The following is a 26,702-nucleotide window of genomic DNA, read 5'->3' on the forward strand; positions in this document are numbered from 1 at the left end:
CATTTCAGACAGAGGTCAGAATGAGGGTTGAAAATAATACATTTTTTGCATATATATTTGTTTTTTATCCTTTTGCGAAAAAAAAAAAAAAAAAAAAAAAAAACCTTTATTAACATTAGAAGTGAACCTCAAGGAAAATCAAATATACAGAAATTTGAACATTGGATGAAGCCAGGTCCTAAATTCTGGTTTCACTGTGTTACTAAATTAGAGTTTAATGTTTTAACAGAGGAGATATTTCTTGGATATTTCTTTTTATTACTCCATAAATCAGAAAAAAAATTTTTTATATAAAATGCTACCCAAGTCGTTTTGAGAGAACTTTAAAAAAACGATGTCTTGTTATTGAAATCTACAATTGTAAATAGATAAATTGCAATAAAATAAACAATTAAAAGTGTATTTGAATGTTTTCTTTCCACTAGTCTGAAAGATTACAAGTTATGGAAACAAAATAGCCCACAATCTCAAAATTGACTAGTGCCTGTAAAGAATAGATAAATAAATAAAATACGTGTTTTTTGTTATTGTCTTGCCTTAATTAAATGTGGCCATGAATTGATAAGTCGTGGGAACAAATTCTTAATTTGTGTCCAAAATATCTTGGTGTGTATTTAAGAAGACCATCTCACCAAATAGCCATGGTTGTTACTAGCATGATGATGCTAGCTTGGAATACTCTGTGTTGAAGACAGTGATGATATTTCCCACAGAAGTAGTTCTGAAAGAAAAATATAATATGCAGTCGTATTTGTCACATTCATTGTAGAAAATGATAAGAAACTTGATTTTCACGTACTTTGCTAGACTGCAGTGGCGGTGACTTTGGTGTTGGAAGTTTTGAATGAGGTGTGTTTTTCATGTTGATTTTCCTGTGACACACAAATTTCAATAGAACGACAGATTGCATGATGATTGCATGAGAGCACATAGATCACAAATCACACATATTCACGAAAACTGCAACAAATGTTAAGCAACAGTGCGAGTACAAGTTTCCATTTAAACTGGAATATCACCAGTCAGCAATTATGGATCTAAAAATATATATATAATACAATATGCTTGTAAAACATGTTCCTATGTAATTTGATTGACTAAAGGAACTGTGTTCTGAATTGCCATTATGACTCCCAGGACCTCGAATTGCTGTTTACAGCTCTCTTGTGACTGTGTTATGATTACCAGTAATTGAATACTGACAGTTGAGATATTTACATAATTTGCAAACCTTAGCATTACAGTTCATTGTTTCCTAAGTCGTGATATTATTATTAATGATAAATAATACTAAATGAAAATATTTTCATTAACTCAAATAAAAAACTGGCACTAAAATACATTTTCATACTACAAAAATAGTCACAAAATTAATTTTAGTTTAGGTTTTTTATACATGGTATTTCTGTCAGGACCATTATCGTCAAATACGATTGACAATTAGCATACAGTTTGCATTGGCGGTATGGTTCCGTTCTGGGCAAGAACTAGCATGGATAAGAGCAGGGAGAGCAGCAATAACCCCCCTTAGGGTAAACAGGGCTGGGTTTCCCGATAACGTTGTCTCTTAGAGCGCTACGAAGACTCTTAAGGTATAACTTAACTGAAGGTATACCATTTCTAGGCGTGTTCCCCGAACCACGCCTTAGGAAGCTGCTTAAGATTTACCTTCTTACGTGCGACGTTACCCGGCGCTGTCCGTGGCAATGGTGCTGAATTGGTTGATATCGATGGCTCGAGAATCAATTATTCTCTCGTGCAGGGGCTGTTTATGTGAGAAAGCGGTGTTCTTTATAAAAGAAGCACTTCAGAAATTGTTGAAATTGCATTTATTAGGACTAATGGGATATTATAATAAAATTATCCAAATTATAATAGCCTAATAGGCTAGCCTACATATTTTTAAATTGTATCATTTATTGCTGCCATAATAACCATTTCAATTTTTTACGTGCTTTCTTCTCTTTCCCATTTTTGTTCGCTGAGGTGGAGCTGCGATGAAATATTGTTCTTGTAAATACTTTCCAGCATTTCAGTAATAAAAGTATACATCTAACGTACGGTGCTCGGCAGTGATCAAAAAGGATTTAAACAGTGGATTTTGAATCTCTTCTTGTAAACTCAGAGATGTGGATTCAGACGGCACCACACGACCTGTTTGTCAAAAAACAGTAGGCTCTAGGTACTAATTTGGCCAGGGATTTTTACGCGGGTTGGGTGAGAAAAAACACTGATATTATGGATTCGGACGGCACTAAAATCACTGACTTGCCCCTGTAAATGTTTAAAATACCGTACGAGCCTATGAGAAACAATATTAGCTTCCGAATAGGACTTCTGACAGTAGCCTATGCTTTCACTGGCCTTTAAAAGCGCTCTTTAATTAAATTAATAATATTGTATAATAATATAATAACAACAATCTAACAATATAAATCTAACAACAATCAGTGTAATGACAATTTTATTCTTTGCATTAAAACACTTGAATTAGCCTAATTTAATACTGTCTGGGTGTATTAAAACTTCAGAATTATATTCGTATAGACCTGCAACAGTGATAAGGTAAAGCTAAGAGTGGTCCAGACCAACCTTCCGAACGTATGACTTAGAGAAGGTTTCGGGAAACACGTATTAACGATAAGGTACAGCTTAAGGTGTAACTTAAGAACGACCTATAGGACCTATAGGAATACGACGCCTATCTGTATACATATATAAGCTCCTTCAGTATTATCAGCAGCTATCGCGTTTCTCAGGAGCTAATTACCCTCCTCCATCCCCATCTCCTCCTCTCGTCAGTCAGGATTCTGTTCAGGGCTGGGTTTCCCGAAACCTCCTTAACATTACGTTAAGAACTACAGAACTACAGAACCCACTTCAGCCGGGGGGGTTTTGACTTTACACATTTTATAAACTATTCTATAAAGTTCTCAGCTGGTCAAAATACCATCATATGTATGCATATACAACGAGTGCATTTAGCCTAGAACACAGCATTATTTTGGATGTTTGTTTAAGTTCTGTTGCACAACACACTTTTTTTTTCTTTAGGTTCAGTCTTTAAAAAATTACAGTGTGAATGCTAAGCGAACCAGCGTTACATGTATTGTTTTCTTTTTTTATGTCAGGACCAAAATAATCAAGAGAACTGAACTACAAGTGTGAACACACCCTTAGATAATGTGTGGACTCCAGGAAACACTGAAGCATTGACCTCCATGTGTGTTGAGAAAATGGGAAAGAAACTTGGGGAAAGAGCATCTGAAAGAGAGAAATACTGTGTGGAGAACTTAAGAAATGCCATACCCTTTAGCAGGAGAGCCACTGTTGGAGCGCATGCTACCTAGCGTCTTCAATTTGGCCAGGTGAGTGTTCAAGACCTCAAGCTCTTCAATACGAGTCTCAAGGTTATCTGTGAGTTTACACAGCTGCTTCACAGCACCCACGTTCTCCATAAAAATCTGCTCCTTTAAGACAAACCAACCAAAATTATTTTACATACTGTCCATGTCTAGACATATTTACTACAATTAATACAAATATCTGACAGACTCACTTTGTCCACCATAAGAAAATTATCGATCTTCTCCCCGTTCATGCAAGTGATATCACCCATCTCTCTCACAGCCGAAGGCAGGAGTTCTCGGACTTCCTGCGCTATGATTCCTAATCAAGGCGAGACGGATGATGGTGAGTGTCTGTCTTCAGAACATAGTTTTATATAAAGCGCAGTGTATACACTAATTTAGGTTGTACCTGTTTCATGATGCTGGTCAATTCCCATCCTTGAGGCAAACTCCGGTTTATAATCATACTCCACAATTCTCATCTGAGCTATCCTCTTAAGTTGCTCTGTTGAGTCCACCTACAATATTGCAAGGCACAAGATATAATTCCTTTCACACATACTGTCTTTACTAGTAAACCATTTAGAGATCATGTGTGAACAGGACCTTTTCAAAAATAGTGGTAAATCAGTTTTCAAGTATGAGAAGTTGTAACATTACCAGTAAATTACCGGTATAATGATATTTGTGAACAAAGAATAGGATTACCAGTATGAGCATGTACGAGGTCTGAACGCACTTGATGTAAGAAGAATGCTTTTAAGCCAATTTATTGCTTAAGCTGTTTATCACGGCTTTTCTATGTAAATCTGCTAGATTCATCAGCGCTGCTTCTCTGCAGTTACTCTTGAGTTCTACAGTAACTGCAGTATTATAGTACTACTAAGATGATTTAATGGGTTTAAAGTGTGATGTATGTTACTACTTATATGTAAGGACCCAGTTAGACCTGCTAATATCATGTGTCTCAAATATATATCCTGGGATCAAGGGGTCTCTAATCGGATTTCTCGAGACTGAGGTTAATACCAGATCAAATCACTTTTGGGAGGCAATCCATTTGGAAAAGCCATTAATACTGCTGTCTTAACCTTAATTGAATGTAATCTTGTTTAGTATGTCTTTGTAATAACTATCAGAGAGACACACTCACTTCCTGAATGTTTTGTTTGGCCCTTCTGTCTGAGGGATGCATGACGTTTCCCATTATCTTGGCGTTCCCACAAACCACCAAAGCCTCATCAGGGCTGTCTGTGTTGATGCCGATCCTCCCGTGACACACCACAGACTCTGGGACCTGTCCTCTTTGCCAGAGCACGTCACTATCATTCTCAAACTGACCTGGATTGGAGGCCTATAGATGGAGAGATGATAAAAGTTTGAGAACCACTTTCATACACCATCAAGACACATTGGGTGTGTCTCATTCAGCTCCGTAGCTTCCTAAGTTGTGCAAATTCAGGCAATGGTAAGGACAGTAAGGACCCTGACTCACTACAAATCGGGGCATTGATGACTCTGTTTCCGGCGACATGACAATTAAAGTATATTATGATTAATACTTTGCTTGTTATGTGCAACATTATAAATAAATTATGTTAGCTAGACTGTTCATTACCTGTCTAGCTATGTATATTTACGCTGAAATATAATTAAGTAATGGTTTGTATTTTTTTTTTAAACATCTATCGTGTTTCATTATGAGTAGTGAGTTGGCCCTTGTGATTTATGTTCTGTGCTTCAGAACTTCCGTTAATGAAACATAGTGAGCATCGATGCTCCCTGGTTTTCACTGTGCATTGTGGGACTTTTTAGGGAGCCAACCTTTCAGTGCACTGGTAGAATTTTGCAATTGAGACAGCCCTTAAAATTGCAGACTCCCTTATCAGTGCCCCGACTACTAAACTAGGGAGCTGATTGAGATGCACCCACTGTCAAAGCCAACAGAAGGCTTCCACCACTAAAGCAGCAATCTTTGAGGATAATGTGTGCAAACCTGGAGTTCATTCTATGTTTGTGCTATACTGTATATTATATCAGTAAAGTAGTCTGTTATTATTTCTTCTGGATACGCAAAAGTTTTGACCACAACTCTGTGGAAGTAAATGTGAAGATTTATTGCTAGATACAGAATTTAGTTGCCTTTTAAATCTTAAGGACTGCAGTCCATGCCAGGGTTATGGTGCAACAGCAAAAACACTTACCCTGACGATGATTTTTTCAGAAACTTTAGCAACCAGCAGGAAACTGTCTTCTTTCACAGTAGCATACAGACCAACCGCCATCATAAAGTACCTATCAAGCATAAACGGTAAAATACAGTACAGCTAGTTATAATTAAATGGTCAAATCTGTAGGTAGCATTGCAGCTTTCAGACAATACATTTCACGGATGCAAACTGATCCCCTATTGCCAAACCACATGTAAATAATGTGGTTCCTTGCAGGAAGGTTTCTTCAAGCATCTTGGAGACGTTCCCGCAGTTCTTCTGGATTTAGTTTGTCTCAGTTTTTTCTGCTTCTTCATGTAATCACAGACGGACTCGATGATGGTGAGATCAGATCATGCTGGCTGTTGTCAGACTCCTTGTGCATACACAGATCTCACTGGATTATTATAATTAATGGCAAAAAGAATGTTTGGAAATGTAAACTGATATTTCCTACTGACACACTACAGCAAAAGATATAAATAACTGACTTAAAACCATTTTTTTGGGGGGACGGGGGTGGGGGATATTAACATGCCTAAGACTTTTGCACAGTACTGTATGTTAGACCCTATACCGACTAAACTACTGAAAGAGATGCTTCCAATATCATTAATTCATCTTTGTTATTAGGATACGTACCAAAAACTTTTAAGCTGGCTATGATTAAACCGCTTGTTAAAAAAACGCAACTTGATCCTTAGTCAATTACAGGCCGATCTCGAATCTACCTTTTCTGTCAAGGATACTAGAAAAGGCAGTATCCTCACAACTATTTACCTTTTTAGAAAAAAAATGGTGTCTGCGATGATTTTCAGTCAGGATTTAGACCGTACCATAGAACTGAGACTGCCCTCATTAGAGTCACAAATGATTTGCTCTTATCATCCGATCATGGTTGTATCTCGCTATTAGTGTTACTCGATCTTAGTGTTGCATTTGATACTATTGACCTCAACATTCTTTTAAATAGACTCAAAAATTATGTTGGCATTAGTGATATTGCATAAGCATGGTTTAAATCATACTTATCTGACCATTATCAGTTTGTAGCAGTAAATGAAGAGATGTCTTATCGATCAAAAGTTCAGAATGGCATACCACAAGGCTCAGTACTAGGACCATTGCTGTTCACTCTGTACATGCTACCCTTAGGAGATATCATTAGGAAGCATGGCATTCGTTTTCACTGTTATGCTGATGATACTTATTAAACATTGTATACATTTCAAAATATTGCTGATTACTTACAAAGCACTAAATGGTTTAGCTCTGCAGTACTTGAGCGAGCTCTTAACGCATTATAGTCCTTCACGTCTATTGCGATCTCAAAAATTCCAGTTGATAATACCTAGAATATCAAAATCGACTGCTGGTGGTAGATCCTTTTCCTATTTAGCACCAAAACTTTGGAACAGTCTTCCTAACATTGTCCGGGAAGCAGACACACTCTGTCAGTTCAAATCTAGATTAAAAACACATCTCTTTGACTTAGCATACACATAACACATTATAGTCTTCTATAATTCAATGTTAGGCTGCATAGATTAGGTCAGCCGGAACCGGGAACACTTCCCATAAATCCTGATGTACTTGTTGCATCATAAGAAGGATGGCGTCTACGCTAATATTAGTCTCTCTGTTTATCCCGAGGTTTACCGCAGTCTGCCGGATCCAGGCCGTATCCAGATCTGATGAAGATCCTGCGCCTGGACGTGACGACAACGCAATCCTGAAGTGTCAACTAGTCTCTCCCCTGTGAAGGCCTCCTTCCCTTCCCTTTACCTCTGTACAGATAAAATGTTGTCGGGATAATTGCGGTTCGTGTGGCTACGCGGAAGCGATTAAAATTCTGTATTATAAATTTTAAGGCCAGACAAGTTGTTTGTTGAGGGTTGGTTTGTAAAGAAGGACTACACTCCTGCGCACATATATATTATGTACGCATACCTATAGACTGAACTCGTAATACGCATGTGCACGCCATTAGTGTTCTCACAGGTTCGCATTTTTAAAGTTCGCGCAGAGAGATCTTAAGGGTTCTCTGTTAGAACGGTGTCGTGTTAGCGGCCCCTAAGGTAATAACTAATGATCGTTGCGACGGAAGTGAATCAATCAAAACTAACTTTAGCTGGACAATAACTTTATTCTAGAGCTGCTGTAAAGCCAAAACAATCTCTGTTACTTTAATTTCCCATTATCACTGTAAAGCTGCTTTGAAACAATCTATATTGTTAAAAGCGCTATATAAATGAAGGCAACTTGACTTGACTGATAAATTGTTTGTTATTCAAGTTGTTCACTTTAAAATTAAAATTAAAGCATGATTTACTCACCCTCAAGCCATCCTAGGTGTATATGACTTTCCTCTTTCAGACGAATACAATCAGAGCTATACAAAAAATATCCTTGCTCTTTCAAGCTTTATAATGGCGGTGGATTGCAACCAACAGATTGAAGCTCAAAAAAGTGAATACATCCATCATAAAATAACTCCACACGGCTCTGGGGGGCTAATAAAGGTTTTCTGAGGCGAAACGATGAATTTGTGTAAGAAACTTTATAAAGTAAAATAACTAGCTTCCCGCCAAATGAACATACGGATTCGGCTTAAGTCCAAGCGCAACTTATGTGAGTAATGCGACGTACTGCTGATATTTACGCTACGACATGACGCACTATGCTACTTCTGATGTCATAAGTTGCATAAGTTGCGCTTTAGGCCCAAGTAGACTGAGTATGTTCGTTTGGCCGGAAGCTAGAATTTTACTTTGTAACATGTTAAAGGGACATTTCACCCATTTGCATTAAGCTTTGTATCGTTAGAAACCCAGTCATATTTTTGAATGGTCGTACTTTTTATTTCCTCATTTTCCCCTGAGACGGGAGAAATACGGATTTTAGTGTTGCAGTTCCTGCTTATAATGATGTAAAAATCGTCATTTTGCGTCATTCTAAGTAGGAAGTCCCATATCTTTGTAGAGGGGTTAAGACTACAAACACTCGTTCCTCATTTTTCCAAGGGGCGGGACCCACTCACGCTACAGACCTATTACAGATCAGAGGGTGGGACTTCACTTGCAGAAACTAAAAGCAATATCCGCCATCTTGTTTTGGAAGCTAAGCTAACAGGTGCTGTGGAGCCAGATGTGAAGTTACGACAATGGCGGAAGGTACTCAATATGATATGGAAGAAGAGGATGTCGAAAGTCTGATGCTCGAATCAGATGTTCGTGGCTACCTTTACGAGCCGCAATATAGCGAAGAGCAGCTGAGGCTGATGGAGGAACAGGAGGCGGCTGCTTCGGCTTCTGCAGCCGAGGCAGAAGACCTGCCTGTCGCGGACGCGGACTGATCATCCCGGTACCATGCAATAATTCACCATAGAAATATAAACAAGGAGTAATTCACTAAAGAGTTCGCCAACTAACTAGACATTTTGTGTGAAATGAATTTCAAGCTCTGGTGGTAGCTAGCCTTGTAGACGGAAGAGTGATTTCTCTGATAGGCGGATACCTCATAGGCGGTGTTCTGGATTAGTGGGAGTGGCTTTCGGAGCTGTGCAATGTGGTGCATTGTGGGAGTTGTTGTCTTCCATACAAATGTGCCCTAAAGTTACTTTCTGTCTTTCCTCGGTCAAGAAGGCACCAAATTCGAAATTTATGTTACATTTCGACTACATATATGACCCACTTTCAATAAAGATTAATGTTCCCACAGGTGAAATGCTCCTTTAAATATTAATATTTTTCTTACACAAACTCATCACTTTGCTTCAGAAAAGCTTTATCAACCCCCCGGAGCCGTGTGGAGCACTTTTATGGTGGATGGATTTACTTTTTTGAGCTTTGAATTGTTGGTTGCAATTCACTGCCATTATCAAGCCTGGATTGTATTCGTCTGAAAGAAGAAAGTTATACACCTAGGATGGCTTGAGGGTGAGTAAATCGTGGGGTAATCTTCATTTTAAAGTAAACTACTCCTTTAAAGTGTCTACGTTTAAAACCACTGTTATTTTAACAGGAAATGAAGAATAATGTATGTGTGATATGGCATGGCAGAAATCACTTTTCTTTTTTAAATAATCTTAGTTCATCACGGACAAAACTAGGGGCAAAACACGGACAAATTATATATATATATACCATGAACATTTGTTTTTGCGTTGATCGATGTTTATATGTGAATAAAAACCTAAATTAAATTTGTTTGCCTGTGCAGAAGACCTGGATTAAAATGCTTGAAATCATAACCACTTTTATGATGTTTTTATTGATTTTTGTAAGAGTGAAATTTTCTCTCAGGTTTCATTAAAATTTTTGGCATTTGTGTTTAAGTGACTCAAACATATAGCATCTGAGTTCACTTGGAGCAGCATTTATGGTAAACTGAACAAGCTACTCTGTGACACTGAAAACAGAATCATGACCCATTTTGGATCCAAAATGGTGAATTTTACAGAAAGGTAAGAAGATTGCATCCTTAAAGATCAGTCCAAAATACCTTTGTTTCAGTAGTCTATAGATAAACTCGTCAAGAAATCTTTTTAAAAGTTATGTTTTGGAAGATTATTCTCCTTAAACCATGTAACAATCACAACAGATAACTGAACCAATCACCTGACCAGAAATCATGAAATATTAAGGTTTGGCCTGAACAAGCGAATGTGGCGTACAAAACTGTACACGAAAGTGCTTTACCTGGATCATTGTAGGTAACCTGTTGTTTCTAACTGTTAAAATGGTAAACTCTGTATGTCCAAAGGTTAGACCTTCAAGAACAAGCAAATTTGTTTCTAACTAACCTCTGATCAGGATTGGGTTTGCCCTTTTTCCTCATGTTATTCGCCGTCGTTTCACAGAAGTGTAAGCGTCCTAATGTCACCTTGGTGATTGTGTCTCCTGGCAGATTTACTCTAAAAGAGATGTTACACCAGAAAAACAGGATAAATTACACATTATAAATATGTTTTTCCACATGCTTCATTTTAAGTATCCTGACACTCACCTGACCGGCAGGAAAGGCTTCTTGCTGCGATCCGACTGAGACTGCTCGATGGTGATGAAATGGTTCTGTGCTTCAAACTACAAAAGGGTTCAAGCGTCAAACAAACCATCTGCATTCAGAACATAAATGTTTCCGTAAGGTTTTCAGCCATGTTGTCACTACCTTGACCCCAAACACCTTCACGTAGAAGCTCTCCACAGGCATGAGACCTGCTGGGGTTCTGACAAATCTGGGATCTCCAACCATCCCAATGTGAACCGTAACCTGAAAGTGGTTCTTCTTCTGACACACAAAGGCTTCATCAGCTGTGGAGTAGCTGAATCCCTTATCAGTGTCCACATGGTAACCTGGAGGTGGTCTACACAAAAAAGGGGACAGTATAAGATGTCAAGATAATGTTTAAGAAGTAGTGAGCACTAGGGTTATAACTTTTTGACTATTTTTCAAATAAAAGATTTCCTGTATCATAAATCAATGAACTTTTGCTTAAAAACAATGAAAAAGGCCTTAATTCCTTTAAAGTTAAAAAAAGGGTCACCCCAGACAAAGCAAAATTCACAACCATAACAAACGTTACTGCTTATTAGTAAGTAGCACTTCCTAAAACTTTCCGGAATTTTCTAGAACAATTTTTTTGTAGAACGAACAATGCATATGTGACCCTGGATCACAAAACCAGTCATAAGTCGCATGGGTATATTTGTGGCAATAGCCAACAATAGTAGTAGTAAGTAGTAGTAAAATCTTTATTTGTCCCTTTACAGGGCAATTTAAGCAGCTTCAACCTCACAAACATACAAATTTTTATAAAACAGAAAACATTACAAGCATCACAAACCCTGGGCATTTACAATAATTCTTCATATAGCTACTATTAAAATTCACGGTATCTTTATCTTTGTTTCAAATAAGTATTTACACTCATAACTGCATTTGAAACAAAAGACCTAGAAGCTTTAACAGTCCTCCACTTGGGCACTCTATATCGCCTACCTGAGGGAAGCAGTTCAAATTCTGAAAACAAAATGTGAGATGTATCATCCAAGATAGTCAAAGACTTCCTAAGAACATTCCTCTCACACAGAGCAGACAAACCCAGCTATACAGAGCCTGTAATCTTGACCCTAAATGAATAATGCTCTGAAGCTGGGATCTACTTTTAACATTAAATCCATAATACCAACAGATCATAGCAAAGGTCAAAACAGTTTCAATAAAAGATCTATAAAACATTATCAATCAATGCGCCCGGTCAAAGTTTTGTCCAAATTTCACACAGGCATGGCATTAAAGTACTGCCTGCTTTTAATTGTTCGGTGGCGGATTGTGCTTTGGCTGTTGGGAAGACTGTCGGTTACGATAGTATTGTGTCCCCTTTCCGAGTGAATGGCGCTGTAGTTATTTTCTTGGATGCCATAGAAAAAGTGAATAGTGTTGTTCAGAGTGGAGTTGTGATACAAGATACGCTGGTTTCTGCAGTACTGTTAATTCAACCAGCGAAAAGAATAATCCTCTCTAATGTTCCACCCTTCATTAAGGATGAGTTGCTGATAAAAGAGCAGTCTAGGTGTGAAGAGGCGTATTGGTAGAAGGCTCTCGGCACAAGAATGATGGCTCAGCCACAATAGCACTTCAGTGCAAGGTGTACAAAAATTATGCTAAGTACCAGGTAAGTATCCATTTTCCTACCTTCTCCAGAAAGGTAAACTGGTTATACACACCTTTATATATGTATTGTGTAATAATATGTATTCATTATACTTCAGTAATAATATGAAATATACATAGTTAATAAATAAATGATTGAGGACATTTTCCCCCCATCCCCACACATAAACACTAAAAACCGTAGAGCCGACAGACAACTCACGCATGCGCAGCATGCTACAGCAAGCTATGATTTAAGCGTTTACGAATCGCCGCCGGCGTTTTGACCTTTTTCACTTGCCGTGCTCACGGCAGATCAACCAGGAAGACACCACACGCAAGACACTTCACAGCACGAACAAAGACACCTACTAGCAAATATGCATATAAGTAAATAAAGATGTTATAATAGAACTTGTCTGGTGTGTGTGATTTTTTTAAATATGATATGATAGCGGGAATATTTGATGTATAATGGCTGTGTGTGCATGTTTGCAAAACTATCGGTAGCACAAACCCAAGTGTGCACCTGAAGGAAAGGCTATAGAGCTGAAAATGTGTAACATAATGTGTAGTATTAGATGGGGATGGGAGTGCAAATGCTATCCCAACCGGTGACAGAGAGCTCTGTCACATTACCTCCCTCCTCTCCTGGATTGACGAGGCTCGGCAATCGGTACAGAAAATCTGCGGTAACGTTACACCTCCCTGCTTTGTAACGGACCTTAATTTGGAAAATGGCTGCAAGGACAGGTACCAGCGAGTTACCTGGGAGTTCTGGTCTTTCATGGTATGTATCCAGGTAAGTGCTCTGTGGTCGGTCTCGAGGTCAAATTCTCTACCCAAAAGATAATACCGAAGGCTGTCTAGGGCCCACTTGATAGCTAAGCCCTCCTTTTCAATGGTTGAGTAACGGGTTTCTCTAGGTAGGAGTTTTCGGCTGAGGTACAGAATGGGTTGTTCTCAACCAACCTCTCCCTGAGCCAGCACTGCCCCAATCCCCTTTGCGGAGGCATCCACCTGAACTAAAAATCTTTTAGTGAAGTCAGGGCTTCTCAGGACTGGGGATGTACACAGATAGTGTTTTAACTGTGTGAAGGCATGCTCACAGTCCTCAGTCCATATCACTGGGTTTTTAACCGCCTTTGTGGTCAGGTTAGTCAGGGGTACAGCTAGGCTGGAGAACCGTGGTATGAAGCGCCGATACCAACCAACTAGTCCCAGAAAAGAAAACACCTCCTTCTTTGTACGGGGTCTGGGGCAGTTGCTTATGGCTTCAACTTTGTCCACCTGAGGTCTCACTTCACCATTTCCTAGCTGGAATCCCAGGTATTGGGTTTCTTGCCTTGCCAGCTCACAATCTTACTCAGGACACGGTGCAAATGTTGGAGGTGATCATCCCAGGTGTTACTATAGATGACCACATGATCCAAGTAAGCAGCACAGCAGTCCTCACACTCTTGAAGAGTATGGGGTCCATAAGCCGTTGAAATGTCGCCGGAGCCCTATGTAACCCAAACGGAATCGTTGTAAACTGGAGTCCTATACTGTAGGTATCCTGAATGCAGTGTATTCCCTGGACTTCTCCAGCGGAACCTGCCAATATCCCTTACAGCGATCTAAGGTGGTGATGTACCTGGCTCTTCCAATCCTCTCCACCAGCTCATCAATTCTGGGCATTGGATATGCATTAAACTTAGAAACAGAATTGAGTTTTCTGAATTCCAGACACAGCCTTAGTGAACCATCTTTCTTAGGGACCAAGACAATCGGACTACTCCATGCACTGGCTGATGGTTCTTTTACCCCCAGGTCTCTAATCAATTGAATCTCCTTTTTCAATGGGGTGACAAGGCTCTCGGGTACACTGTACGGCCTCTGCCGAATAGGAGTAGAGTCAGTTAGATAGATAGCACCAGCACCTTGATTCTCCCAGGCTCAAGTCGGAAAAGTTCAGGGTAGTCAGCAAGAACCTCCTCAAGCTTCTCCCTTTGGTCACTCTCCAGATGGTCCACACTCACCACTGATGGAGGACGTTTCACAGCCTCGTCATCCACTTGGTGGTCATCTCCCTCATCTTCTGGGGTTACCTTGCATGCTATCAAAGCCCTCTTCCCCTCAGGCACTTTCTCGTGCCATTTGTTGATGAGGTTGACATGGTAGACTTGGCTTTCCTTCCCTTTGTCTGGGTGGTGAATTTGGTATGTGACTGGAGGAGGATGGTGTAGGGTCCCTGCCATTTTGCCAGCAACTTTCTTGAAGACGACGGCAGCAGCAGAATTATAGTCAGATATACTACACTGGATGCGGTGCAACGCTACACGACAAAAACCCAGACAGTAAACTGATGCCACATTCTATTTCTACTCACATTCTATACTAGCTCTTGTGCTAGTTCTGTTACGAAGGACAAATGGACTTGCAATGGTCTGTCATGTCCAGTGTAGACAGCTGGTCTCGTCCAGTTTAAACACAGTGTAACAGCGGTCAGGAGTTCAGATTCTGGTGTGCTGATATTTGTGTGCAGCCCAACTTACCCATCCTTCAAACACATTCTTTGACATTACATTCACTTCATGTGCAAACTGTCAAAACCCCTAAATGGCACATTACTTAACAATTAGTTAATAGTCGTGCCTCAACAGGTAAAGTCATAACATAATGATACATTTGCAAATCATTAGTTAATGATTAATTAAAGCAGACAACTGGAAGTTGAAGTACATTGTTTTGACCAATTGTGCTAATTAACGCATTAATTTACACTTTTAGTTAATAAAATACTGTATGTTAAGAAATTAATTTATTATGACACATTTCATTAATAACAATTCATATATTACTTAATATATTAACCATATAGAATCTTTATTAGTTGCTGATGCAGTAATCATTAATTAATGGTTTAGTTCTTCATGAGTCATACATTAACACATGATTATCTGTGCATTAGTTAAGCATGAATTAATGCATATTAGTGCACCCGAATTGTAAAGTGTTACCGCTAAACTTGAGTGGACTATCACCATTTTACCATGGTTTGTTCAAAGTTTGGGGAGCTTTCATTATTAAAAGACCAGAAAATGTTAACTCTCTTTTCTGGTTGTTGGAGGAGCCTCTAGTTAAGGGGGCTCGTTTGGACATAACGGATAAAGTACCGAATCTTTCTCAGAGACTGTAACACCCAGACTTTAATGCTGGGTCACATAATTAAAGTGGCTAGCTCTGAATTGAAAGACATTATGGCTGTGGCATCTTTATTAGGACAAAAATCTATGCCACAAACCTCAACTATCATGGAGTTATGGAGAAAGAAACTGGCAGCGAGGAGTTGTCACTTCTTCAAAGATATGAGGAAGGGAATTAAGGGGGCTGTTGTTGTTAATGCTTTTGTGTAATTAATCCCAATGTCAATGAAGGTTGTGTTTTTTGTGGTTTCAGAGAAACGATTGTTCATTGTTTTCTGGAATGTTTCTGGCTAAAACCACTTTTTGTATGACTAGAAAAATTGTTTGTAAGTTTTAAGGAAAGTTTCGCATCTAAGGCTTTCATTTATGGGGCAGGATATAACCGCAATCAAAGATTTAAATGGCAGTTGATTCATTTTATGGTCGGCCAAGTAAACATGACAATATATATCTCAAGAAAAAACAAGATTACAAATACACATGGACAAGATAGTGTATTGTTGTTTAAGGCATTTATCAGGTCTAGGATCTCAGTTGAGTTTAAGTACAATAAAGAGATGCAGGATGTGGAAACCTTTGTACTACAGTGGTACTGTACTACTACTGTGTTTGAGGGGGAATTAATGGTACATTTTTTGCTGTGTTGATTGGTTTTGTGAATGATTTGATGATGCATTTTTCTTACTGATTTAATAACAGTATGGGTAAAAAAAAAAAATATATATATATATATATATATATTTTTTTTTTTTTTTTTTTTTTTTTTTGGGTCACCTTAGATGAATTAAGGACTTTTTCATTGTTTTTAACCAAAAGGTCGTCGATTTGTGATACAGGAAATCTCTTATATGTCACCTTAATAAAAAAAGTAAATTTCTTTCCCTGCTGTGACCTAACCACTGCACAGAATTAACGCAGGTTAGGCTACAGCATCTCAGAGCGGCTCCGTTCACAGTAAATGTGTCTCCACACAAACTCAGTATCTGCAAGTGCTGTTTGTTTGGGTTTCCAATAATGTGAATTTGAGAATGCATATAAAGTCTTTATGTGCTTTGTGTTTCATAGCAAAGTGTTGCACTGTTATTATTGTGGCAGTATAGATGTGTGGCTTTGGGCCACTATTGGTTGCTTCAGGTTGATTTATTGAGCCTATCCCAGCTAAGGGCGGCGCATATATATCTGCTCTGTAGTGAATCACGATACAGAGCTTCTTCCTTTCCGGTTCCGCATGCTGAGCTGCATGCGGGAAAATTGTCTGTTTGGTCCCCTGTATGGCACGTAGGAGATTGAGTGCTGTTTCCCACGGCTGACGTTCTGGTGTAGATTTTCCACAGCGTGCACATTGATTTCACCTGTTGGACTGCTGTGACTGGGATTCGTTGCACCCCAAAGGGGCAGTGTATTCTGCCGAGTGGTGGGGAGGATTTGGTTGCTGGGGTAACCTGTCGTTCGCTCGTTAATCACGGAGCGCTGCTGTTTTGCTGTTGTTTCAACTGGATTTAAACCAACGGAGTTATGTCAACTTCATTCAACTCTGGCTATAGCCGAATCGAAACTGCTAGTGCTTAAAACCGTATGCAGGTTGGCAAGGAGAGGAATATCGCCTTCCTGTAGTTTTAGTGTGTGTGTGGGCGCGTGTGTAAGTGTGTGTGTGTGTGTGTGTGCGAGCGTGTGTGTGTAAGCGTGTGTGTGTGGGGCTACGTGTGAGTGTGTATGTTTACAAGGAGAGTGTTGTGTGTTTGCTAATTGTATTGTTTTCTTTCAAATGTTTATTGTTTAATTAACTTGTTATTTTGTATCCGTTTATTGTGAACTGTATTTGATCAATCTATGTGATTCCTTTCTTTGATTTCATTTTGGGTTGAGTGTTCAAAAGCAAAGGGGTGGGGCTTGATTTGCTGATTACTTTTGTGCTGTGTATGAGCACCAGTGTGTGAAGGTGATATTAATTGTGTGTTTGGTTTTCTTTTGCATTTATTGTGCTATTTACTGAGTGTTTTGGTGCTCACTGAGTCCCCCCCTGCTGGTCACACTCGGTCCTATCATCTGAAAAAGTTGAGATTGTCTCTCTGTGTATTTATTGTGTATTGATGTTGTGAAGTCTCAGTGTTGAAGTATTATTTTGAACATTTTCCTTGTATTGTCTTTGTTTTGAATTAATTATTATTATTGTGACTAGAAAAATTAAACAATTATTTATTCATCCACGTCTCTTGTCTTATAAGAGGGAAACAAATCTGTGCAGCCTATTTATTAGGTTGGTATTCCTGGGTTAAGAACTCCCAGGTGGCGTAGTCATTACACTAGAAGATCTTTAAGAACAATACTCTTAATGCCACAATTGGCGTAGTCGGCAGGGTTTCCCATACTTGAGACAGAGACGTGGGTGTTTATTTTTGTGAATTGTTTTTTTTTTGTTTGTTTTTTTTTTCTTGTTTTTCCTCTCCTTTCTAGAAAAGCAGCAAAACAGCAGTGCCCGTTGAGTCTCTCAAGTTTCGGTTGTGCCTGCCTTGAGGGGGTTCTGTGTTGGTAAGTAAGAAGTTGTGTATTATAATCATGAGTGAGGAACTCCAAGAGTTCAGGGAGTTGGTGGCCCAGTTGCGAGCCGATAATGAGATGCTGCGTCAAGAACGTGCCCCTGTTGCCTCACCAGGACTAAGCAGACCCCCTGGTGACTCAAACGGTTTGCTCGCTACACCCTCGGCCCCATCCATTGTTCTCGGTGTGGATGATGTGAGTTCGATGATGCCCATCCATTGTTCTCGGTGTAGATGATGTGTGAGTTCGATGATGCCCATCCATTGTTCTCGGTGTGGATGATGTGAGTTCGATGATGCCCATCCATTGTTCTCGGTGTGGATGATGTGAGTTCGATGATGCCCATCCATTGTTCTCGGTGTTGATGATGTGAGTGGTGTGAGTTCGATGATGCCCATCCATTGTTCTCGGTGTTGATGATGTGAGTGGTGTGAGTTCGATGATGCCCATCCATTGTTCTCTGTGTAGATGATGTGAGTTCGATGATGCCCATCCATTGTTCTCGGTGTAGATGATGTGAGTGGTGTGAGTTCGATGATGCCCATCCATTGTTCTCGGAGTAGATGATGTGTGAGTTCGATGATGCCCATCCATTGTTCTCGATGTAGATGATGTGAGTTCGATGATGCCCATCCATTGTTCTTGGTGTAGATGATGTGAGTGATGTGAGTTCGATGATGCCTATCCATTGTTCTCTGTAGATGCTTCGAGTACGATGACGCCTATCCATTGTTCTCTGTAGATGTTGAGTACGATGATGCCTATCCATTGTTCTCTGTAGATGTTGAGTACGATGATGCCTATCCATTGTTCTCTGTAGATGCTTCGAGTACGATGACGCCTATCCATTGTTCTCTGTAGATGTTTTGAGTGCGATGACGCCCATCCATTGTTCTCTGTAGATGTTTTGAGTGCGATGACGCCTATCCATTGTTCTCTGTAGATGCTGTGAGTACGATGATGCCTATCTATTGTTCTTAGTAGATTCGAGTACAGTGAAGCTCAGAGGGCAGAAGAAAGTCTTGAGACGGAGGGGAACTTGCAGCCTGTAATGACCTTTCCTTTGGGTTCTGCTGTGGTTAGGAGCACTGGAAGGAGTACTGCTGGGCAACATTCGAATGTTTATCGTCTCCCACGATCCCTTGGGGAGAATGTAGTAGTGACTACACCCCAGGTTTCTAACTTTGTTTTTGTGATTTTTAGGCCCTGGGACTAAGGCAGCATATTAATTGAGAATATATCATCGGGGCGACGATACAAGAGCAGGGGGTGGAATGTGGCAGTATAGATGTGTGGCTTTGGGCCACTATTGGTTGCTTCAGGTTGATTTATTGAGCCTATCCCAGCTAAGGGCGGCGCATATATATCTGCTCTGTAGTGAATCACGATACAGAGCTTCTTCCTTTCCGGTTCCGCATGCTGAGCTGCATGCGGGAAAATTGTCTGTTTGGTCCCCTGTATGGCACGTAGGAGATTGAGTGCTGTTTCCCACGGCTGACGTTCTGGTGTAGATTTTCCACAGCGTGCACATTGATTTCACCTGTTGGACTGCTGTGACTGGGATTCGTTGCACCCCAAAGGGGCAGTGTATTCTGCCGAGTGGTGGGGAGGATTCGGTTGCTGGGGTAACCTGTCGTTCGCTCGTTAATCACGGAGCGCTGCTGTTTTGCTGTTGTTTCAACTGGATTTAAACCAACGGAGTTATGTCAACTTCATTCAACTCTGGCTATAGCCGAATCGAAACTGCTAGTGCTTAAAACCGTATGCAGGTTGGCAAGGAGAGGAATATCGCCTTCCTGTAGTTTTAGTGTGTGTGTGGGCGCGTGTGTAAGTGTGTGTGTGTGTGTGTGTGCGAGCGTGTGTGTGTAAGCGTGTGTGTGTGGGGCTACGTGTGAGTGTGTATGTTTACAAGGAGAGTGTTGTGTGTTTGCTAATTGTATTGTTTTCTTTCAAATGTTTATTGTTTAATTAACTTGTTATTTTGTATCCGTTTATTGTGAACTGTATTTGATCAATCTATGTGATTCCTTTCTTTGATTTCATTTTGGGTTGAGTGTTCAAAAGCAAAGGGGTGGGGCTTGATTTGCTGATTACTTTTGTGCTGTGTATGAGCACCAGTGTGTGAAGGTGATATTAATTGTGTGTTTGGTTTTCTTTTGCATTTATTGTGCTATTTACTGAGTGTTTTGGTGCTCACTGAGTCCCCCCCTGCTGGTCACACTCGGTCCTATCATCTGAAAAAGTTGAGATTGTCTCTCTGTGTATTTATTGTGTATTGATGTTGTGAAGTCTCAGTGTTGAAGTATTATTTTGAACATTTTCCTTGTATTGTCTTTGTTTTGAATTAATTATTATTATTGTGACTAGAAAAATTAAACAATTATTTATTCATCCACGTCTCTTGTCTTATAAGAGGGAAACAAATCTGTGCAGCCTATTTATTAGGTTGGTATTCCTGGGTTAAGAACTCCCAGGTGGCGTAGTCATTACACTAGAAGATCTTTAAGAAAAATACTCTTAATGCCACATTATAAAAAAATTTGGTCAATATTGAACAAGGATTTGATCTGCTGTAAAGTGTAACAACAACAATCGCCAGGTATTATGTTTATGTTATGTATATTACATTATGTATTTTAACAGTGTTGTTCAATAAAACCAAAGGATTGCTTTTGATATTTTATTTGAACCAATTATTATTGCCTCGTTATTATATATGTATTTTAAGTCATTTTAAAGGAAAAAAATAGATCATATTACTCGATTAATCGTCAGGTTAGGAAGTCTTGGTAGCTACTCACAACGTTTCAGATCTGCTGTTGTGTAGCGAGCACCACTGACTGGGCTGATACTGGTCCCATGTGAGCAGCTGGTGCACACTGCTTGCTGGACTTCCACCAGTAGCATCGCTGTCATAAGACTGTGCTTCATATGATCCACTCTCTGGACCTGAAGACAACACAGACATTAAGCAAAGGAAGTCACAAAATGATATGTATAGGCTGGTATATACTACGTGACTTAATTTCAGTCTGGACAAGTCTATGCTAGCTGCCGAGAGTCAGAGACAATGTGCAAATTTTGCAGAGTCTGAGTTGACAGATTTAACAGACAATGGGCACAGACTCATATTTCATCCAGTCGAAGGATATAAAACATGTTTAATATTCTGACATATATCATTCTATAAATAATCGCTTTAAACTGAAACAAATAGTTTTATTCTATAAATTACAGAATGACCCAATAACTTTGGAACACATAATTTGTCGTATGTCACCAAGTAACGAGGCCATGTTTCTGTGTGAGACTGTTGTGTTTTGAACAACAAAGTCTGGTTTAGTGCATAATGCCCAGTTTTTAACTGTAACATTTACAAATTCTGCAAGTGTTAAAAATCTTAAAAATGCCTAGTGTACAAATCTGTTCTGGTTTTAAAAGTCGTGTAGTGTAGCCTTAACAGGAATGTTTTCATTGGAATGTCTTTACACTGTCACCACTGCAGAACGCTGTGATTGCCTCTTCACAATAAAGATATTGGTTTGTCTTTTAATCTCTTTTTTTCTATCTAGTCAATAACCTTGGTTTTGCTAGCGCTGTGCTCTACTGTGTGAGCAGCAGGAATGCTACTGTATATTGAATATTCTGAAGGCAAACAGGCATGAGTTAGGCCTATACATTCTCTCTGCTTGCAGTATATCAGTACCAGTTGTCAGAAAAGTGAGTGACAAGACAAACACAGTTTTATCGAATCACACGTCATCAATGGCGGTTCACTTCCACAATTTAGTATGATCATGTTTATATAAGCACCAAACTGCACTGTTCACATGAACCAGACCACCATTTTACAAGCAGACTTTGCGTGTGTACATCTTACTTCAGAAAATAGTATTCATTTCATCCAAACAAACCGAAGTGTGATGTTAAACGAACCCAGGTGCACACCAAAAGTGCTAGTGTGAAAGCACCCTTACAGTATGTACACTTTATAGCATTTTACATTGGATCTGACCAATACATTGCAAGATGTAATGCCACAAAGTAACATGTATAGACTGGCAAATACACCATGAACACCTAAGATTGGACTCATATTCTGCATATGATGTAATACTTACAGAATGACGGTTTGGCCCAAACCGGGTCGGCGCCCTTGTGCTGCTCTGTGTGCTCCTCAAAAGAGTTTGACCGTCTTCTTTTCTTATTTTTTTGTAAGAAATTTCTGTTAAAGCAAGAACTGCAGACTGTGAATATACTGAATAAACTGCATATCAAAGCAGAACAGCACATGCAGCAGACGTGTCTTACCCTACATGTTGGTCGCGTTTTGGGGGCATATAAGGGTACACAGTCTCTGGTTGCATAGCGTGGGGCACACAGGAAGAATCCGCAGCAGCATTAGCTGGCATATGTCCCGCTGAAAGACCCGTCGGTGAGCACTGAGTATACTGCAGGAGACCATGGATGGGTGCATTATGGGACATGGTTGCCTGTATGTAACTATCAGCTGTGTTGAGACTGTACTGAGGTACCGAAGCAGGTGAATTAGCTTTGATGTTCCCATGGGTTCTGCCAACATCATACATGAGTCCTGCACCACCACAGCGCTCTGGTTTTATGTCTTTAAAGGGACAAGATGGAGGGAAGGAGTCTTCTGATTGGCTATATGAGTCCCGGCTGCTTTGTTCAGTAGACCATCTGGAATCTGGTGAAAAGACAGAGAGTTTAATGACTATCCACCTTATTCGTACGCCCCATGGCGCTTTGTGCGAATTATGGGTGTAACCTCCACTAAGCTGTGAACAATCAGTGAAAGGCTCGCTCTGTAAACACAATAATACGTTTTTCTTTTTTCTTTTTTTTTACGAAAACTGCAATGAGATGACATTATTCTACTCACCCTTCATCCATCGAACATTAACAATTTAAAAGAGTAAAAGCATCAAAAAGGTACTTTTAGCAGACCATGAATAACCCCAAAAGCGCTATTCTTTCCACAGCAATAACGGATGGGTTAAATATCACTGTAGTAATATATATCTGCGTTATGTAACATACATTGCCTTAATCAAAAATGTTCATTAACTTCAGCATTGCGTGAACTTCAAAGTGATTTCCATCATTTTGACAGATAATAAATTGTATTTAACTGTGAATACAAACTTGGAAAGAGATGTTAGGATTTGAGGAGAAAAATGATAAAGTCTTTGTGCATTCCAGTGAATTATTGATGGAGAATATCGTCAAATAAATTGGGAGAACAGACCACAAATGTGCAGTATATGTTGTCCTTTTTCATACTTCTACAGAATGCAGCGACTGAAAATAGCTCTTGCCATAGATATTCTTGTTATATCATGTCACGTTAAAATACCAAGTGTGACGTTATTCTCATGAAGTCGAAAAATAAAACATGAAGGAAAATTGACAGTTCATTCAGTCAAACTGATGGATAAGCTTTATTTGTAGGGCAACCTTATGATTTGAAATGATTCGTTTCGGTCTTTTTTGAATGGAAGTTCCCCAAACCGGAAGTGCCATCCATAATTCAAAATGCAGTAAGCTCGTCAGAAATAAGGTGGATAACAAATGTGTTTTAACTCTTTCCCCGCCATTGACGAAAATTAAACAGTGCTTCCCCGGAATTTTGACAGATTTTTTCCGGCTTTCCATGTTTTGACGGTAGGGGACACTATTACACATCTTCTGAAAGAGTACAGAATCTCCCGATCAAAACACAGGTCGAAAAAGAATCAGAAACAAGCGATAGAATATGTTAGCAGATGCATATTATGTAAAAGAAAACATCAAGGTTAACAGCATATAAATCAAAACTGCCCAACTTTACTGATGAAATGTTGAACCAAGACGAAGTATAGGACTGTGCAAGCTTTGGGTGTGTTGATGGACTCGATCTACTCCATCTATATTTTGATCATCCTTCTGAATCCGATCCAGACTTAGTCTTTGACAAAAATGCGATTTTCTTAGCTTTTTGTTCAAAATGTTGCTTTTTTTAATAAACCAACACATATTCAAGTGTGATTTAAAAAAGAGAATGCATGAAGCAGTTAAAAACAGTTTGTTTGTTTTTAAAGAAGAAAAAAAGAGGAAGCAGCAAAGGGTCTGGTTTGGATAAATTGCATGGTCAGATATTCATACAACTAAATATTCTGGGGGCCATGAAACTTTTGAGAAAATGGCTGGCAACTTTTTCAAAAACACGGGCGGGGAAAGAGTTAATCACTTTGAGGTTGGGATTTTAGATAGGAGAAGAGTCACCTTGAATTTGTGGTGGAGAACTACGTTCTGATCCTGAATCTGGTGGTGACTCGGGTAACATGCTAAGAAATAAGAAAAACGTGTACTAAGATGAACAAATAAACATGGTTTGGTGTCAAAGTGTCATTTAGAGGAGGTTAAGTGGACTTTATTTGAAAATATTTTAATTAGAATATCTGAAAGAACTCACAAAGTGGGATCTGTCTCATTGCTCAAATACTGCTCCAGAATACTGGTGTCTACCACGGCACTCTCCAACACCCCACTCACATCTTGTCCTGATGAAAAAAAGAAGAGTAAAAAATACTTTTTCCCCCCTGTTGAATGTGATCAATTTGATGAATGAGGGGCTATAGCAGCTCAGGACCGGATTTCATGCTGCAGTGAGCTCTGGGGTTATGCTACCATTCTGCTGTTGGATTTATATTCTTTCTTGATACTGTTGCACTTTTGTTCATCATCAAAATATAAAGAGATAGCAAACATAATTCATATTAATCCAGTGGTTTAATACAAGTCTTCTGAAGAGACAGGATTGCTTTAAACGATGAACAGAATTCATTTTATTCATTGGTTCTCTCGAGACAAGTAAGCACATATGAGCTTCAGTTAACCATAATGAATATTTTCAACATCAAGCAACCTTACAGACTGTTGTAACTTGTATATCTTGTATGTTTGTATATCGGCACCATGGGCCGGTTACACCGTAAAATGCACCTTAAGTCCTGTGTACCTGTTGCACCATATAGGCAGTTCTACGTCTGAGACTAGGGGCCCTATCATACACCTAGCGCAATGCGGCATCAGGCGCGACACAAGTGCTTTTTGCTAGTTTCAGCCTGATGCAGTTATCATTTTCATGTCCTGCGCCACGTTGTTTAAATAGTAAATGCACTCGCCCCCATCTGTTCGCCCATGGTCGTGCTGGTCTGAAAACGAGGTGTGTTCAGGTACATTGTTGGCACGTTGCTATTTTGAGGCAACTGAAATGGACTGCGCCATTGACCAACAGTCAATGTAATATATATATTTTGTTATTTAAAGTGCGCGTTAGTAATTTGCGCATATAGGCCAGTCCACAACGCACGCACACTTTGCTTATTACACACACAGGGATGCGCAGCAGCACACAAACATTTTTAAATATGAAAAATTAAAGGATTAAAATGTAAAAGATTATTATTGTGTACATTAATATAAAAATGCCTACATGTCATAATGGATAGTCATTGCATGTATCAGAATTAGCCTACCTATTTGCAGTAATGATGAATGAAATTGGCAAATTATTTGACCACAGTCTAATGTCAGTTTATTTGATCAGTAATGTATTTTCGAATTGTTCAGCCAAATGGAGTACCTGATGGACCAAAGAATTGGGAGACGGAGGAGGCAGAGGGTCTACCGGCCAAGGTACACATATCTGTCCCTGTCTGAGGTGGAGTGTCGCCAGAGGCTACGCCTATTCCGCCAGTCAGTAACAGACCTCTATCATCTCCTGGCCAGAGACAAATGCATACTGCCCATATGCACTCCCTGTTGCTGTTAAAATAACTGCTGCACTACATTTTTGTGTATGTTGTAAGTTCGGCCATACATGCAGTAGCCAAAATCGGGTTAAATAGGAGTTTTGGGCTAACTTTGGGTTCCCTGGGGTTGTGGGTGCGATAGATTGCATGCACGTGCAACTACGTGCCCCTTCAGAGAACACTTTGATATGTTAATTGTAAGGGAACCCATTACATCAATATCCAGGTGATTTGCGATGCAACATGTAAGCTTACACACACATTTTTCTGGATCAAGCCATAACTACTTTATTCTGGCCAACTCTGTCATTCCTGCAGTCTTCCAGGGTGACTCACCCCTGGACGGGTGGCTGTTAGGGGAAAATGGCTATCCATTAAAAACATGGCCGATTACTCTGTATATCATGCCTACAACGAGTGAAATGTTTTTTAATCTAAAGCACGAGCTGTCATTGAGAGAACGTTTGGCATACTGAAAATGCGCTTCAGGTGTTTGGACAAGTCATGGGGAACATTACAGTACAGCCCTCAGAAGGTCGGAGCATTCTTTGTGGCATGTTGTGTGTTGCATAACATTCCTATACACCATGGATGTCTCTTGGACATAAATGAGGACAGATTACAGGACTTTAGAAGGCGTGAAGCTGAACTGCATGTGCCGATGCCAATTAACCCAAATATGCAAGCAGCAGCACGGGGCGAGGAGAGATCAGCTGGCAGAAGAGCTGCTTCACCTGTAGCCTGGTAAGTAAGCTGAATTGTTTGATTTAAAAAAATTCAAATATTGCATTTATTTTGAAATGGTACCCCATGGATTCATTGTGTATGATGACTTTGAACCATTTTTAAATTATACTTTTATGAAAACACTCACAGAGCTCTCCAGGTGCTGAAACAGTCTCGAAAAGTTAGTAAATTCTTTCGCCTGTTTCTTACAAATAAAGT

At 39.6% G+C, this 26,702-nt stretch overlaps 1 protein-coding gene across 2 annotated transcripts in view; it reads right to left on the reverse strand.

Moving 5' to 3' along the window:
* Positions 1 to 26,702, reverse strand: part of myrfl (myelin regulatory factor like) — a 61,957-nt gene that overhangs the window by 17,864 nt on the left and 17,391 nt on the right. Inside the window, exons 3-17 of one of the 2 annotated variants that reach the window (XM_084407352.1) lie at positions 24,416 to 24,503; positions 24,226 to 24,287; positions 22,252 to 22,648; positions 22,062 to 22,165; positions 20,742 to 20,889; positions 10,730 to 10,925; positions 10,568 to 10,644; positions 10,365 to 10,475; positions 5,555 to 5,645; positions 4,504 to 4,704; positions 3,760 to 3,868; positions 3,560 to 3,669; positions 3,310 to 3,470; positions 800 to 872; positions 633 to 721 (exon numbers count right to left, since the gene is read on the reverse strand). In XM_084407352.1, coding sequence (XP_084263478.1) covers positions 633 to 721; positions 800 to 872; positions 3,310 to 3,470; positions 3,560 to 3,669; positions 3,760 to 3,868; positions 4,504 to 4,704; positions 5,555 to 5,645; positions 10,365 to 10,475; positions 10,568 to 10,644; positions 10,730 to 10,925; positions 20,742 to 20,889; positions 22,062 to 22,165; positions 22,252 to 22,648; positions 24,226 to 24,287; positions 24,416 to 24,503 — 2,017 coding nt within the window. The remainder of the gene's footprint in view (positions 1 to 632; positions 722 to 799; positions 873 to 3,309; positions 3,471 to 3,559; positions 3,670 to 3,759; positions 3,869 to 4,503; positions 4,705 to 5,554; positions 5,646 to 10,364; positions 10,476 to 10,567; positions 10,645 to 10,729; positions 10,926 to 20,741; positions 20,890 to 22,061; positions 22,166 to 22,251; positions 22,649 to 24,225; positions 24,288 to 24,415; positions 24,504 to 26,702) is intronic. The other variant, XM_084407353.1, reaches the window with a different exon arrangement.

This window comes from Rutilus rutilus (assembly GCF_951802725.1).
Source record: "Rutilus rutilus genome assembly, chromosome: 4".
NCBI classification, from domain to species: domain Eukaryota; kingdom Metazoa; phylum Chordata; class Actinopteri; order Cypriniformes; family Leuciscidae; genus Rutilus; species Rutilus rutilus.